At 38.9% G+C, this 14,505-nt stretch overlaps 1 protein-coding gene across 3 annotated transcripts in view; it reads left to right on the top strand.

Moving 5' to 3' along the window:
- Positions 1-14,505, top strand: part of auh (AU RNA binding protein/enoyl-CoA hydratase) — a 257,979-nt gene that overhangs the window by 18,549 nt on the left and 224,925 nt on the right. For all 3 annotated transcript variants that reach the window (XM_080188754.1, XM_080188753.1, XM_080188752.1), the window contains exons 2-3: positions 5,774-5,841; positions 7,392-7,479. In XM_080188754.1, the coding sequence (XP_080044880.1) occupies positions 5,839-5,841; positions 7,392-7,479 (91 nt within the window). In that variant the 5' untranslated portion in view covers positions 5,774-5,838. The remainder of the gene's footprint in view (positions 1-5,773; positions 5,842-7,391; positions 7,480-14,505) is intronic.

The raw sequence follows: 14,505 nt of genomic DNA on the forward strand, positions 1-14,505 counted from the left end.
AGCTTTCTTTTATTGGTTAAAAGCAATAAGTTCAGTATTGTGTATCTTTTGGTGCTGAACTCTCCCATCATAAGAGGGAGTTTGTTTCAAATTCCTCTCCAAAATTGGCTATTCAAGATATCTAGAATCAGGTGCCTCGTCGTTGACCCAGTTGCCGTGTGCCTAGTTAGATGAAGCTTAGTACTGTTTTCCACACCAGCCTTTTGCTAAGAGCTGAAAATGTCTTGGCTAACTTTGAAAATGTTTTCAGTTATCCCTTTAAGAGCAGCAGTTCCAAGTGCCTTCACTGACATAACCCTATTTTTGGCAACATCCACCTTTTGCCCAGATTGAGTTGTAATTTTAAGTGTGCATTGATTTGACGTAACTCCTAGCAACATTAGCAGTGGCATTATCTGACTTGCCTTAAACTTGCAGTTATCTTCCCATTCACCAATAACACAGACTTGATTTGCTTAATTCTGCAGTGGTGTGTGTTGTGCTCGAGTTGATTAGTATTTTACTAAGTGGTCCTTCATTTGCACAGGTGTAAATCTAATGGGTTTTTCATATTATTATAATCTCCAGGGCAGGTGGAGGTACAGTTTGGGTGGAAGTTTCTGTTCTTTTACAAAACCTTTGCAGATAAGAACATAAAGTGGTGAGGGAGTTTGGAGAAGCCAAAGAAAGGCTTCTCCTAGTTCTGATTCCTTTCTTTAAGAGAACCAAAGTTACTGAGTGGCAACAGAATTTTGATTAATTGAACACTATTTGCTGCTATTATTCTCTCTTTCAAGTTGAACAGCTCCTTACAGTTCAAAAATCTGAGGAGAAGTCTTGCATTTTCCTCAGTGAGGATTTTCTGTGTACTTGAAGCTAATTCAGGGTGCATGAATCCTGCAAGTTCTTGGATCTAGCGCAACAAGGTTTTCTGGTTTGAAATTGGCTGCTATTAAGGACACTTTCATACGTTATTTGAAAAAGTTAGTTCTGTTTAAACAGATTTTTAAGACCTTCACCGATGTAAATGCTAAGATGTTTGACCCATCATTTCTCTTATGTATTCTAACTAAAACATGGGAGTATATTTAAAATACAGTTTATTTTCTTTCCAGCTGCCTTAAGGAGGTAATTCACTGAAGTACATGTCAAAGGCAATCATTAGAAACAATACTTTTGCTTCTATAGATTTCTGTTGTTACTAGAATAGCAGAGATTTTGTATGTTTCAGCATGAAGTAATCAAACTAAAATATGTGGATCTGTTCTCTCGCTAATCTGCACCCTCTCCTTTCCTCTTCCCTTATGTATACTATGAGCGGTATGTCTTGCCTGTATAGCGCACAAGAACCAATACTTTTCAATGTATTCCAATGCATGTGACAATAATAAATCAATTAAAAAAATGCTAAGGATCCTAATATCCTGCTGCCTGTTTCCTCTTTATGGTATAGTAGTGAAATCACCATATACTTGTTGACTGTTAGCAGCTTTCTATATGGTCTAAATTGGATCCCAGTTGCTTGAAACATAGTGAAGAAGGGATAATAACACAATCATTGTTTCACATCATGAAATCCATAGTTGCAAGTTTAAAAATAAGTTACTTAGTAAGATCTAGATTTTACCATTTGTATCTTGTGAACCACTGTATAAAATGAACCATGTCACTTTTCAAAATGTAATATTTATAATTTGTTTTGTCATCAGTAATATTTAACACATGATCAGCTTAATATTACTTACTGAAAAATAACCAACAGGGTGATACCAGGACTGCATACCCCATGAACCTAGAGTAAATGATTTATGGAGTGCTGATGTCATGAGTTGGCTATTTCCTGCTAAACCACCGGTCATGATTCATTAATTTGTTTTAAACAAAAAATACTAATATAGTTGAGATGTGGCAGCTGTGACTTCAAAGGAAAATAAACCACATTCTACGTACATGATGCTCAGTACAGCATTCAATTATAATCTGTTTATTGGATTTATATTTTACCATGTTAAGATCAAAACAATTTTTTTTTTATTTCATTGAAACACTTTTAAAGGATGACCAGAGTCATAGAGGTTCACAGAATGGAAACAGGCCCTTTGGCCCAACTTATCCATGCTGCCCTTTTTTTCAAACCCTAAACTAATCCTGATTGCCTGCATTTGGCCCATATCCCTATATACCCACCGTATCCATGTAACTATCTAAATGCTTTTTAAAAGACAAGATTGTATTCACCTCTACTACTACCTCTGGCAGTACATTCCAGACGCTCACCACCCTCTGTGTGAAAAAATTGCCCTTCTGAATACTTTTGTATCTCTCCCCTTTCATCTTAAACCTATGCCCTCTAGTTTTAGACTCCCCCACCTTTGGGGAGTCTAAAATGATACAATGATACAAATTCTTCAATGCCGACTAATAATACAAACTTGTCAATGCCCACAGATTTTCAGAGCCTATCCTATTGTTGACAGCTAATTTTTTGTGAGCTAAATAATTAGTGCAGTGTATTAGTTGTAGGTTATTTTACTGCTCAGAGTGCATGCTGACCAGGACTGAGTGTAATGTTCACCCTTCCATTACTGGCAATGGCAGTAGCAATGGTGCATAATCATAGAACCTTACAGTACAAGAGGCCATTTGATATTGTGCCCATGTCAGCCTTTTTAAAGAGCTGTCCAATTTACACTTCAAATCTTTCTCATAACCCTGCAAATTAGTCCTCTTAATGAACATGCCCAGTTCCTTTATATTCCATACCTTAACAACCCTTTCTGGAGGGAAAAATGTCTTCTGTAACTCTTTTGCCAGTTTAAATCGATGACTTATTTTTAATGATTCGCTGTTTATGGACCAACAGTTTCTCCCCAATTGTTCTATAAAATCCGTTACCATCTCTTCTCTAAGGAGAACAATCCAAGCTTCTCCAATCCCTCCATACACTTGAGTTTCCTCATCCTCTTTTCCCTACCTTCTTCAAGACTTTGACATTGTTCCTAAATTGTACACAGTGAGTTGTAAAGATTTAATATGATTTCTGTTTCAGACAGGTGGGAGATTAATTTAAAAAGCCCTGAGTTTTCTTCTCATCATCCATCCATAAACAAAAAAATGCTTGATTGGTCTCCCCCTTTATAAGTGGTGACATCTTTCCCAACCTCTGAGGGTTGGTTTATTTACACACACTCAACACGGGAAGGGGTTTCCTTTGTAGCCCCTTGTGCACTCATACAGAGAGAAAGATTTACAGAGCAAGGATGACAAAGAAAATAGTTATTGTTTTATGTGTGTTCAGAATCAAAGTCAAAAGGGACATTTGTTCACAGAGGTTGGCAGGTTGAAAATTAATTCACTTTTCCGGTCAAGATAACGTTCATGATAAGATAGACAGAGATGAATCAAATTCTAGGTGATGTTATAGAGGTTCCAGTCAAGACAGCATAGATGGTGGGGATGGGGAAGACATTCAAACCTTGGCAGAGCCCCTTTTTGTGCTGCTTCTTGGTAGAAGGAAAAATAGTGGACTGAGTTTTGCAGTACAGCTAGACAGAATAACTGGTTCTCCCAGCTACAAGTTCATGTCACATGACCCCCATTTCTTCACAATAACTTTAACCAAGGATGTGAATCCTTTTGTCTAGGTTTCTGAGGTTGTTATTGCTCCAACCATTAGGACTTGACCAGGAGGTTGTGAGGTCTTCTGTCCTAGCAGATGAATTGACTCCAGTTGGCCAGGATAAGCTGAATGAAATGTAAATGGCCTTTGTATAGTTCATGCTGAATTTGATCTCTGCAGTCATAGGGTTTGTTAGGATCTTTTCAGAGATAACAAGGTGTCAGTTTATTTGAGGGTCACATTCAGACATGGCTTTGGTCATTTTAAAAAAGATCTTTGTCCAATTTTTAAAATAAAAAAAAGCCATGAGGACATATATATAATGAAATAAACATTTGGATTTTCTGCTCCCCCACCCCCCCATGTGTTTTCTGGTGGACAAATTGGCTCACCATTGGCCAATGGTGGGATCTTCTGATCCAATTAAGGTCTATGGTGGTTTGCATGGCTTGCTTGCTCTGCTGCCAGGCCTCCTACAACAGGGAAGGTGGGGAGAGGGGGGCATGGGGGGAGAGGGCAGGTGTTATCTTCAGCGGAACCAGAAGATCCTTCCAACAGGATAGGCTGGAAAATCCTAGCCATGTTGTGTGAGGTCTTAGCCCCCTGACACTTCTTTGTTTGTATGCTCCAATTTACAAATCTTAAGTATCCCGTACAGTATCTTACCTCCTTATCATCTGCCCTGCCACCTTCAAGGCTTTATGAAAAACACTGCTAGGTTCCTGTACTCCTGCAATAACATTTTGACTATATTGCCTCTCTTTCTCCAAAAATGTATCACTTCATACTTATTCACATTAAGTTGTATTTGGCCATTACACCAGTCTGTTTCTATCCTCCTGAACTTGGCTACTATCCTAGTGAGGAAACTTAGTAATGTGATAAATTGTATTATCTGCAAACTTCAAAATTGTACTTTTATACTCAAGTCCATTTTCTTTTTATATATAAGAAAAACAGTGGTCCAAATACTGGCTTCTGAGTGCCCTCAAAGTATAGTTCTCACCAATCAGAAAAATATCCATTCATTCCTACCATCTCGCCTATCCCTTAAAGAATTATGCATTTAAATTATCATAGCCCCTTTAATCCCACGTGCTTCGATTTTCCTAATAAGACTATTATTTGGTACTTTATCAAATGCCTTTTGGAATGTACAGCAACATCTGTTCTAGTTTCATTAACTCTTTCTCTCTTACTTCACCAAAGAACTCACAAGTTCTTCAGACACCATTTGCTTTCAACAAATCCATGTCGGCCGAACCCTGTTAATCTGTGCTGCTTCATGTGAGAAATTTATACTTGACAATGGTTACTAGTAGTTTTACTACCACTGATACTAGACTTTCTGGCTTGCATTTTCCTGGTTCTTCCCCCTCCTTAAGCAGGTGTGTAAGATTTGTAATCCTCCAGACTTCTGGCATTACTGTTATATCCAAGAAGGATTTAAATATGGTGGTCAAAGCTTCTGCCATCTCCATCTGGACTGGTGATTTATTAATTTTGAATTTTAAAAATGCATTTAGCACCTTTTTATCAATTTTTGATCAATCCGATATCTCTACCCTCCTCTCTTCTGTTGTGATATTAACTTCATTCTTACCTTAAGTGGCACAGTGGTTAGCACTGCTGCCTCAAGCACCTGGGATCCGAGTTAATTCCCAGCCTTTGTTTAAAGAAGAGGCTTCTTAAATACCTGTGAGTCGGCTTTAGAAAAAGGGTGGCACGTTGGTTAGCACTGCTGCATCACAGTGCCAGGGACCTGGGTTTAATTCCAGCATCGGGTCGCTGTCTGTGTGGAGTTTGCATGTTCTTCCCGTGGGTTTCCACCCATAGTCCAAAGATGTGCTGGCTTGGTTGATTGGCCATGCTAAATTGCCCTTTAGTGTCAGGGGGCTATCAGGGGGTAAATACATGTGGTTAGGGGATAGAGCCTGGGTGGGACTATTTTCAGTGTAGGCTCCATGGGCGAATGGCCTCCTTCTGCCCTGCAGGGATTCTAACTGAAAACAGATGCAAAGTACTCATTCAATATTTCAGACTGTTAAGAAGATTTCCTTTATTATCCATAATTATTTTAGCATTCCATTAAATTTCCTAAGAATTTATTTTATTGTGAATTTTTAGTTAGAACTTCTACAATGTTAAACAGAATTTTCAACTTTATTTTAACAGGAATTGTTGTATTTGGAATAAATCGACCTCAGTCTAAAAATGCAATCAGCAGAAACCTTGTGGAAATGGTAAGCAAACCATACATATAAATTTGTAATTTATAGTTGGTCATATAGTGGAAACATGATTATATATTTATATAAATTAATTACAAAACTGTATGATGCCAGAAGAGTTCCAATGTTATTTTCTTATTGAAAAAGAGAAACAGAACAAGCCCAGGGAACTATAGACTGGTTGGCTTAAAGTTGGTGGTCATAAAGATAGTGAAATCCTGACTCAAAGATGTGATAGAAAGACAGCTGGATGCTGAAAATGTAACAAAACATAGGGCACCTGGATATCAAAGGTGAAGTCGTGTATAAGCAACTTTACAGAATTCTTTGAAGAAGTAATAGAGTCAACAAGGAGTAGATGTTAAAAAAGCATTTGATAAACTATGTAGTAGACTCTTGCCTACAATCAGAGCATGTGAAGTCAGGAGACAAACGGATGAATGGATAGCAAGCTGGTTGCAAAACAGAAAGCCGAGGGTTGGGATCAAGAGTAGTTATGGAGACTGGTGGAAAATAGGAAGTGATATTCCACAAATCTATATCGTGACAATTGCTGTTCATCATTTACAATGTAGACTCAGGAACCAAAAGAACAATTTAAACATTTCTGATGACGCCAGATTAGATGTTAATAGGTGAAACTGAGGAAGACGGTGGAAATAAGAAATCGATGGATATGCAGATGGGGAGAAGATATTTGTGTTTTGCAATAAATGCCTGAACGGACAAGTTGGGCTGAATAGCTCATGACAATAATAAAATTCAAAGCTGGTTCGTAAATGACAAATTAATATTTTGATATAAATGTGAGGTTGTGCATTTTGGTAGGAGAGTAAAGCGGCCGCACAATCCTTCGAAAATAAAAATCTGAATGGGGGAGAAGAGTAAAGGGATCTAGGCTACAAATGCAGAAATCATTAATAGTAACAATGCAAGTTAACAAGGACATTTTAAATTTAAAACAAATTGGGATTTCTAAAGGAATAGAATTGAAAAGCAGAGAAGTTACATTAAGTGCAGCAAAAAGGACATAGAGTTACTAGTGAAGATGGAACTAGGATTTATAAGGATGATTCCAGAATTGAGAGGTTATAACCATTGTGAACGAGTGAACATTCCAGTGCTCTTTCCTAAGTCTGAGAGGTCATATTGTAGAGCTTGTTAAGTTAATTATTAGGTGCTTTGCTAGGCTAGATGTGGGGAAGGTGTTTCCACTTGTAAATGTATTCAAAACTAGAAGCTGTAATTATAAGGTCTAATAAATTTAGTGAAAATTCAGTAGAAACTTCTTTACCCATTGAGTGGTTAGAATGTGGAAATTGTTGCCAGATAGAGTGATTGAGGGGGACAGCATAGATGTTTTGAGGGGAAGTGAAATAAGCACATAAGGGTGAAAGAAATTGATGGATATGCAGATAGGGGGAGAGGGTATTTGTGTTTTGCAATAAATGCCTGAACAGACAAGTTGGGCTGAATAGCTGTTTTTATGCTATCAATTCTATTCTTTTGATATTGTTACAAGGAACTTTTTGACTACTATTTTAATATTTTCTTTTGTTTAGATGACAGAAGCTATAGAAGAAATGAAACGTGATAAAAATGTCCGAACAGTTATACTGCGCAGTGAGGTACCAGGAATATTTTGTGCAGGTTTGTGGTCAGCATTGACTTTCATACATGTTTGAACAAAATGTCACCAGGTTAGAACTAATCTTTGTTCTGATCCATAACTAATTCAGAGTTACTTTTTTTGACATGAAAAATAATTGTCTACCTGAAATTGCCATGCAGTTGTATTCAGCAATCCTCAAAAATGCCACCTGCTATGTATACAATCCACAAGTAAGGCAACATAAATGTAATTTCTACTTTAGAATATTTAATCTAATCCTAAAGTATAATTCTAAAAGTATGAATGTTTGTGATAACACATTCAGAATCGATTTGGTCATTAGGGGCACTTGTTCTTGTGAACTTGAGGTACAGACAGTCGTTTAGACTTACTCAAAAGTATGCAGAATAATTCTGATTATTTGTTGACTTCATTATCAATGAGGTATTGCCAACTGTTAAAAAATTACAGCAAAGCCAAAGCTTTGTTCTATCTGGTTCTGGAAATTTTGTCAACAAGATCAAAATCATACTACTGGAAAACTTCTAAACAAGATTTAAAGATATGCACAGATAGTAACTTGGCAACACTTGATGGCTAGAAAGTGTTTTAAGCATGCTAGACAAGGGACAGGACCAGAGAGGCAAACATTGGGAGTCAGGAATTTACCCACTGTCACAATCCTGCCTCCACTTCATTAGTGCTGGCAGGCTGGACTTTTATCTTATGGCGGGTGGAGTGGCTTGGAGTTTGGTCTGAGATGGAGATAGAGGTGGGCTGACGACAAGGCAACCAGGCAAAAGGTTCATCTCCATTCCTAGAGACTTTGGCCCAGTATCTGAGATCTGTGTAATGTACCCCTCACCCACCCCCAGCACCGAACCCACTACCAATGTTCCCTCTAATTTTTCGTATTACTGGGTAGGCTAAAATTCTTCTGAAAACTATATTTTTGTCCATCTGCAGTTTATATTTTAAAAGTAACTAAAATTTCATGAAGGAGCAGTATGTTTATTTCAGTGTATGGTGCATTCCATATTGCTGTGTGGACCTTGGAGGCAGCATTGATCTCTTCTCATTGGTCCCACTGTCTCTTCCCTCAAAGCTCCCTGAATATTGTACTATCAATTCTCAAAATGCGCTTATTTCCTCACTCGTCCCATTTTCCTTTCCTTTCTCATGTCCTCCCTTTCTTCTCGTGTGTCTCTTTGTTCACCTCAGCTCACATCCCAATACCTGAACTGTTGCTTCTCTTTCATGACAAAATAGATCACATTGACAGAAAATTAGGAATAAGCGGAGAAGATGCACGCAGTTTAAAAATTCATTAATCTTGCCGAGCAATGAAATGAAACTCACATAATCTGATCTTTCATTCCACTGAGGCTAGGGGAGAAAAAAACCAGAGGGCATGGGTTAAGGGTGAAAGGAGAAAAGTTTAAAGGGAATATTATGGGGGGCTTCTTCACACAGAGAATGGTGGGAATGTGGAATGAGCTGCTGGATAAAGTGGTAAATGCGGGGTCACTTTTAACATTTAAGAAAAACTTGGACGGGTATGTGGATGAGAGGGATGTGGAAGGGTATGATCCAAGTGCAGGTCAGTGGGACTAGGCAAAAAATGGTTTGGCATAGTCAAGAAGGGCCAAAAGGCCTGTTTCTGAGCTGTAATTTTCTATGGTTCTATTCATTATCTATTAATCTGGACAATTTAAATTACCTTGCCATTTCCAGGCTGTCCCAAGTGGTTCAGCCAATTCTAAAGTAGATATTTATTGCTCATACTCCTTATGTATGATCAATAATACGATCTGCATCATATACCTACCCATCAGAAAATATTGAGGTATCACTGAGACTAAATCTATTGATCAACTTCACCCCCAGAATGTGTATATGGGCATAGCTCAACATGACCTATAGGTTCCTGACTTTCAATTGCTGCACACTTTACTGGGGTTTTCAACTCCAGGTTGAATCCTAGGTATTGAGAGCTGCTGATTGGGGAGCAGTCTTACCATAATCCAGGGAAAGCAACCAGACACTCCACTTTAATCTGTCTCAGTCCCTTTCCTCCCTCAGAGGTTGACCTGCACCAGGAAATATGCCTGAGTCACTCCCTCTGCTACAACCCTTTATAGATGAATCGTGTGCTCTCACTGCCTGAAGTGCTCAATGTCTGCTGTGGCTCCAAGGCCTTTACCGCCTCCTTGCGTGCTGCATATTACACACTTCTGAACACACTTTCTCCCTCCGAACACACTTTCTCCCTCCAACCACACCACAATCTCCTTCTCCTTGCTCAAGCTCACTGCTCCTCCAATCATACATTCCTCGTCTCCTGCAATTTTGGCTCCTCTAATCATTGATTCTATTTTTCTTAAACTTGCTGTTCCTATTGTCACAGCTGCATTTTTTTTGCTAATCTATCTCTCTGTCACTCACCTTGCGTCCCCCCATCCCCCTCACTCTCCCTCCCCGCCTCCCTTGCTCGCTCGCTCTGTCTGTCTCGCTCTCGCTGGCTGTCTCTCTTTTGATGCTCACGATTTTGCTGCTGCGTTAGATTTTATGTTTAATTTCCCCACATCTCCCCCTCATCCCACCAAGTTCAAACTCACTGTTGAGTGCCCTCATTATTTCAACACCTTGCATCACTAAGGATGTGCATGGCCAATAATTAACTGCAACACTCGATAGACCATTGTGTAGCATACAGGTGTGCAGCTTAGAGGTAATTCACCCTCAACTCATACTAATTGTATAATGTAAACTTAAGTGTGTACATTTAGGCTTCACATTGTACTTCATGCTATCCTTTACATAGGAACTCAATTCTCCCAGATTCAGTCCAAAACAATGCTGAGCTTCCAAGGGATTATTCCTCTTCTTTTCTTGACCTGGTAATTTTCAATCTTAGAACTGTCTTTCACTGTAACGTTTTCTTTTCCTAAAGACTTTAGCTAATTCGAGCTCAGCAACTCTTCCGGCCTCATTTTACCTCCCCACAAATTTGATATTTTCAATCCAAGCCTGAGCTTTCACCCACACTCCTATTTGCCAAACAATATAGACCATAGCAGCCCAAAAAAACTGTTATAATCAATGATGTTCTAGGAAAGCCTGTAACCTGACCTTTACAGTGGCTTCCTCTGCAAACTTCCCCCTGGCAACTTGAATCTCACAGGCTTTGTATCTTGGTAGAAATGCTAATTAGCTGTCCTGGAACTAAATTGACAATTTAAAGCAGGACATTTTCAACACTTTTCTTGGACCATGGAGAATCTCATGCTCCACTGTTAACACACAGGTTGCTGCCATTGTCTCCAAATGAAAATACTTCGCATCTTCTCCTCAGTAAAACAAGCTTTCTTTTGTTCTCTAACAATTTAAACCTCTCAGGCAGACTTCAGAACGGGGCACAAGCCTCTTCATTTTATCTTAAATTTAAAGATGCAGACGCAAAAAATAATAATCTTATAGTTATAACAAACAGAAATATAACTCAATTTGCAACATTTCATGATGAACTGTGAAGGCGGCAAAATCACTTTTACCTCTCTTTAAACTCCTCCTGTCTCCAGTGCGTGGATCGCACCTTCATTTTGCAGGTATGATTTAGAAAGATTTTGAAAATGTGGCTGCCTGAATGAAAATTGCAAAAATGTTTTAATGCCCACTTCTGGAACTGTGCCAGCTTTATACTTATAAATAATAGAGTGGAGGATTTTCCTCACCCTCCATCTTTTTGCTCTGCTGAAAAGACTAGATGTGGAGATGCCAGCGTTGGACAGGGGTAAACACAGTAAGAAGTCTGACAACGCCAGGTTTAAGTCCAACCGATTTACTTGATCGTAAACTCACAAGCTTTCGAGGTTTCCCTCAAGTCAGGTGGATGGAGAGTTTTGGCCTCAGACAGAGCATATAACAGCACAGAAAGTTTACAGATTACTAATTAGAATCAGTAGTCTGTAAACTGTCTGTGCTGTTATATGCTCTGTCTGAGGCCAGAACTCTCCATCCACCTGACGTAGAGGGAAACCTCAAACTTGTGAGTTTACTATCAAATAAATCAAAGACTAGAGACAGAAATGAAAGCAGCACTTTCTCCTCCACTGCTTAATACCATTTTGTTCTATTTCCTCACTCTGTGTGGTCCTGAAATGGGAGGGTGAGAGAGAAAAATGAATTAACATTGAATGGAATTTCATTTAAAAGTAATCTGGGAAAATTTGGACATGTAATGGGTTTTTAGAAGAGTCTAGGGTGTGCAAAAGAACAAGAGAGAAGGTCTGTGACATGGTGAAAGGCAGGTGAGGTGAATGACAGAAGGATTGGTGATGAAATGCCAAAGGAAGTGGAAAGTTGACAAGTAGAGGAATAAAAAATGTGTCCTGAAAAAATGTGAATGGTAAATCATGAAGAGCTGCTGTCTACAAGCAAAACAAAAAGAGAGAATAACCAAAATTAGCAAAAACAAAGGAAGCAAAATGGGGCAGAAGTTATGCTCTGAAATTGTTGACGTCAGTATTGAGTCTGAAAGATTCATTGAGCTGCATTGCAATGCTGCAGGAGGCTGTAGGCAGAGCAGTCAGAGTGGGAGCATGGTGGGGGATTATAATGGCAGGTGACTGGAACCTCGGGGTCATGTCTGCAAAATGATTATGCAATCTGTATTTGGTCTTCCTTGTGTACCATAGACTCCCTAATGTGCAGAAACAGGCCATCTAGCCCTTTGAGTCTGCACTGACTCTCCAAAGAGCATCTCGCCCAGGTCCCCTGCCTTATCTCCATAACCCTGCGTATTTACCACAACTAATATACTTAGCCTACACATCTTTGGACACTAAGCAGCCATTTAGTACGGTCCATCACCTAACTTGCACATCTTTGCATTATGGGAGCGAAACCAGAACTTTTAGAGGAAACCCACTCAGACATGGGGAGAATGCACAAACTCCATAGTCACCCAAGGCCGAAATCGAACCCATTCCCTGGCACTGTGAAACAGCAGTACTAATCACTGTGCTACCCCATGTAAAGCAGACTGCATAGCGAGCAGCAAATACTATATAGTAAATGGAAAGAAATATTGCTGTTCCAACTTGAAGGAATGTTTGGTGCCTTGGGCAAAGGGACGAGGTAAAAGGTTGAATCTCTGTCTACATGGTTTGGTGCCATCAGAAGGGGAGAGGGTGTTGGTGCGTGATTGAGAAGTGGATCGGGTGTCACAGAGGGAAGGGTTCCTATGGAGTGCTGAAATGGGAAAGGAGCAGAAGCTGTTTTTGATGATGACACCTTGAGGTGACATAAATGCATTTAGGCTGTTTAGTTTCAGATAAGAAGAATTGTATTTGACGTTCGTGCTCTTCAGCTTCGGAGGGGAGAGCAAGAGAGTCTGAACTTTCATCAAATTACTGTTCAGTGAATTCTATTGAAATGTGTGGACATGTCAACAGTATCATGAGAATGTGATGCTTTAATTGCTGATCACTGAAAACTATCCATTATCATCTGTTTGCATTTGATAACTGATAAAGATTAAAGAAGGTGCATGCATTAAGGTTTGCAGACGTCCTGCATAATGGGTAACTAATAATAGAACTACGTTATTACTTGTAGTTACCTTAGTTACCTGTTTCCTTAGTTATGCTACTGGCAGTTATAAACTTTGTGAATTTGGGGTCATGCCTGTGTGTTCAGCAGCTTGGTTTGTATTTGTTGAGGAAAACACATTTTAAAAAGACAATTGCAACAACATAGGGAGGTAGTCATATATCAAAAGAATATATGCCTTAGTGAGTATGTAAAGAAATGTTTTTCTTGATTGGGGTAGACTGGATCTGTCAACATCGATGTTAGTAATTTTTTAACAATACTGTTGTTTAAATTGTTAGACTTTCACATTGTTAGTGTTTCCTTTTGACATTTTTGCTGGGAACAAGAAGGCTGACAGAATAGGGATCTTAATAGCAATGGAACTTTGGCACCATGATTTCCCTTAAGTGCCTGAGAATTAAGCTGTGTTCCTGGTTAAAATACTACATGAACAATTTAATTGTGCATTTCCTCATTTTCCGATAACTGGTCAGCTTTCAGTCTGAAGGATGTGCTGTATTGCAAAGAACTGTGGGCACAGGGTGAAATAATTAAATTCAGGATGTTGGGACTCACCCTTTGACTTATGCTTCCTGAAATATAGTTCCAAATTGTATTGCACCTTATACCTCCCCTTTACCTACTTCTATCAGCCTAATATGTTAATGCATGAATGAGTAATTGAGTTTCTGTGCCATCTGATGTTGGTTGACTTTGTGGGAAGACATTGCAACCTTCTTGTTAATTGTTCCGCTTGCCTATGCTTCTGCAAACAAATCCACCAACTCTTCATAGCTACTTGTGTGCTTGTTATAGTATATTGAGATGACACAAGAAAGGTTATCAAGAGAAAGACAGACTAAATAAAGGAAATAACTTGCATTTATAGAGCCCCTTTCAAAACCTCGGTGCCTCAGACCTTTTTGTTTAAATGTTGTCACTCTAGATATATGACCAGCCAAATTATGTACAACTAGATTCCACAAATACTCAAATGAATGTTCAATTAATCTGGTGTTGGTTGAGGGATAAATGTTAGGCCACTGGAGAAATTCCCTGCTATTGGAAAAGTGCACTAGGATCTTAAGCAACCATATAGAACTTTTTGTTTAATACAGTGTGTTCCAAACTTTTTTCCAATCCCATTTTAAAAATTTTAAATTAATGTGATCCCAGGTGCCAACTAAAAAAGGCAAATAATGCAGCGTAATAGCATCCAGTATGTAATTATTTGTATTATGTAAATATGAAAATCTGTTTTTTAAAGTAATTTGTAAAAATGTAATTTATGGTACCTACAAGCTTTAGCCAAGCTCTCCATATTCTCTACTGACAGAGTACTGTGAGGTCCCTCTACACCCCGCCTCCAACATGTGCCCCACACACCACCTATATACACACACACACACACACACACACATCTCTCCTATACAGATACACACGCACGCATACGTACCTCCTAGAGACCC

Source organism: Carcharhinus amblyrhynchos, chromosome 5 (assembly GCF_965287045.1).
Source record: "Carcharhinus amblyrhynchos chromosome 5, sCarAmb.v2.hapA, whole genome shotgun sequence".
NCBI classification, from domain to species: Eukaryota; Metazoa; Chordata; class Chondrichthyes; order Carcharhiniformes; family Carcharhinidae; genus Carcharhinus; species Carcharhinus amblyrhynchos.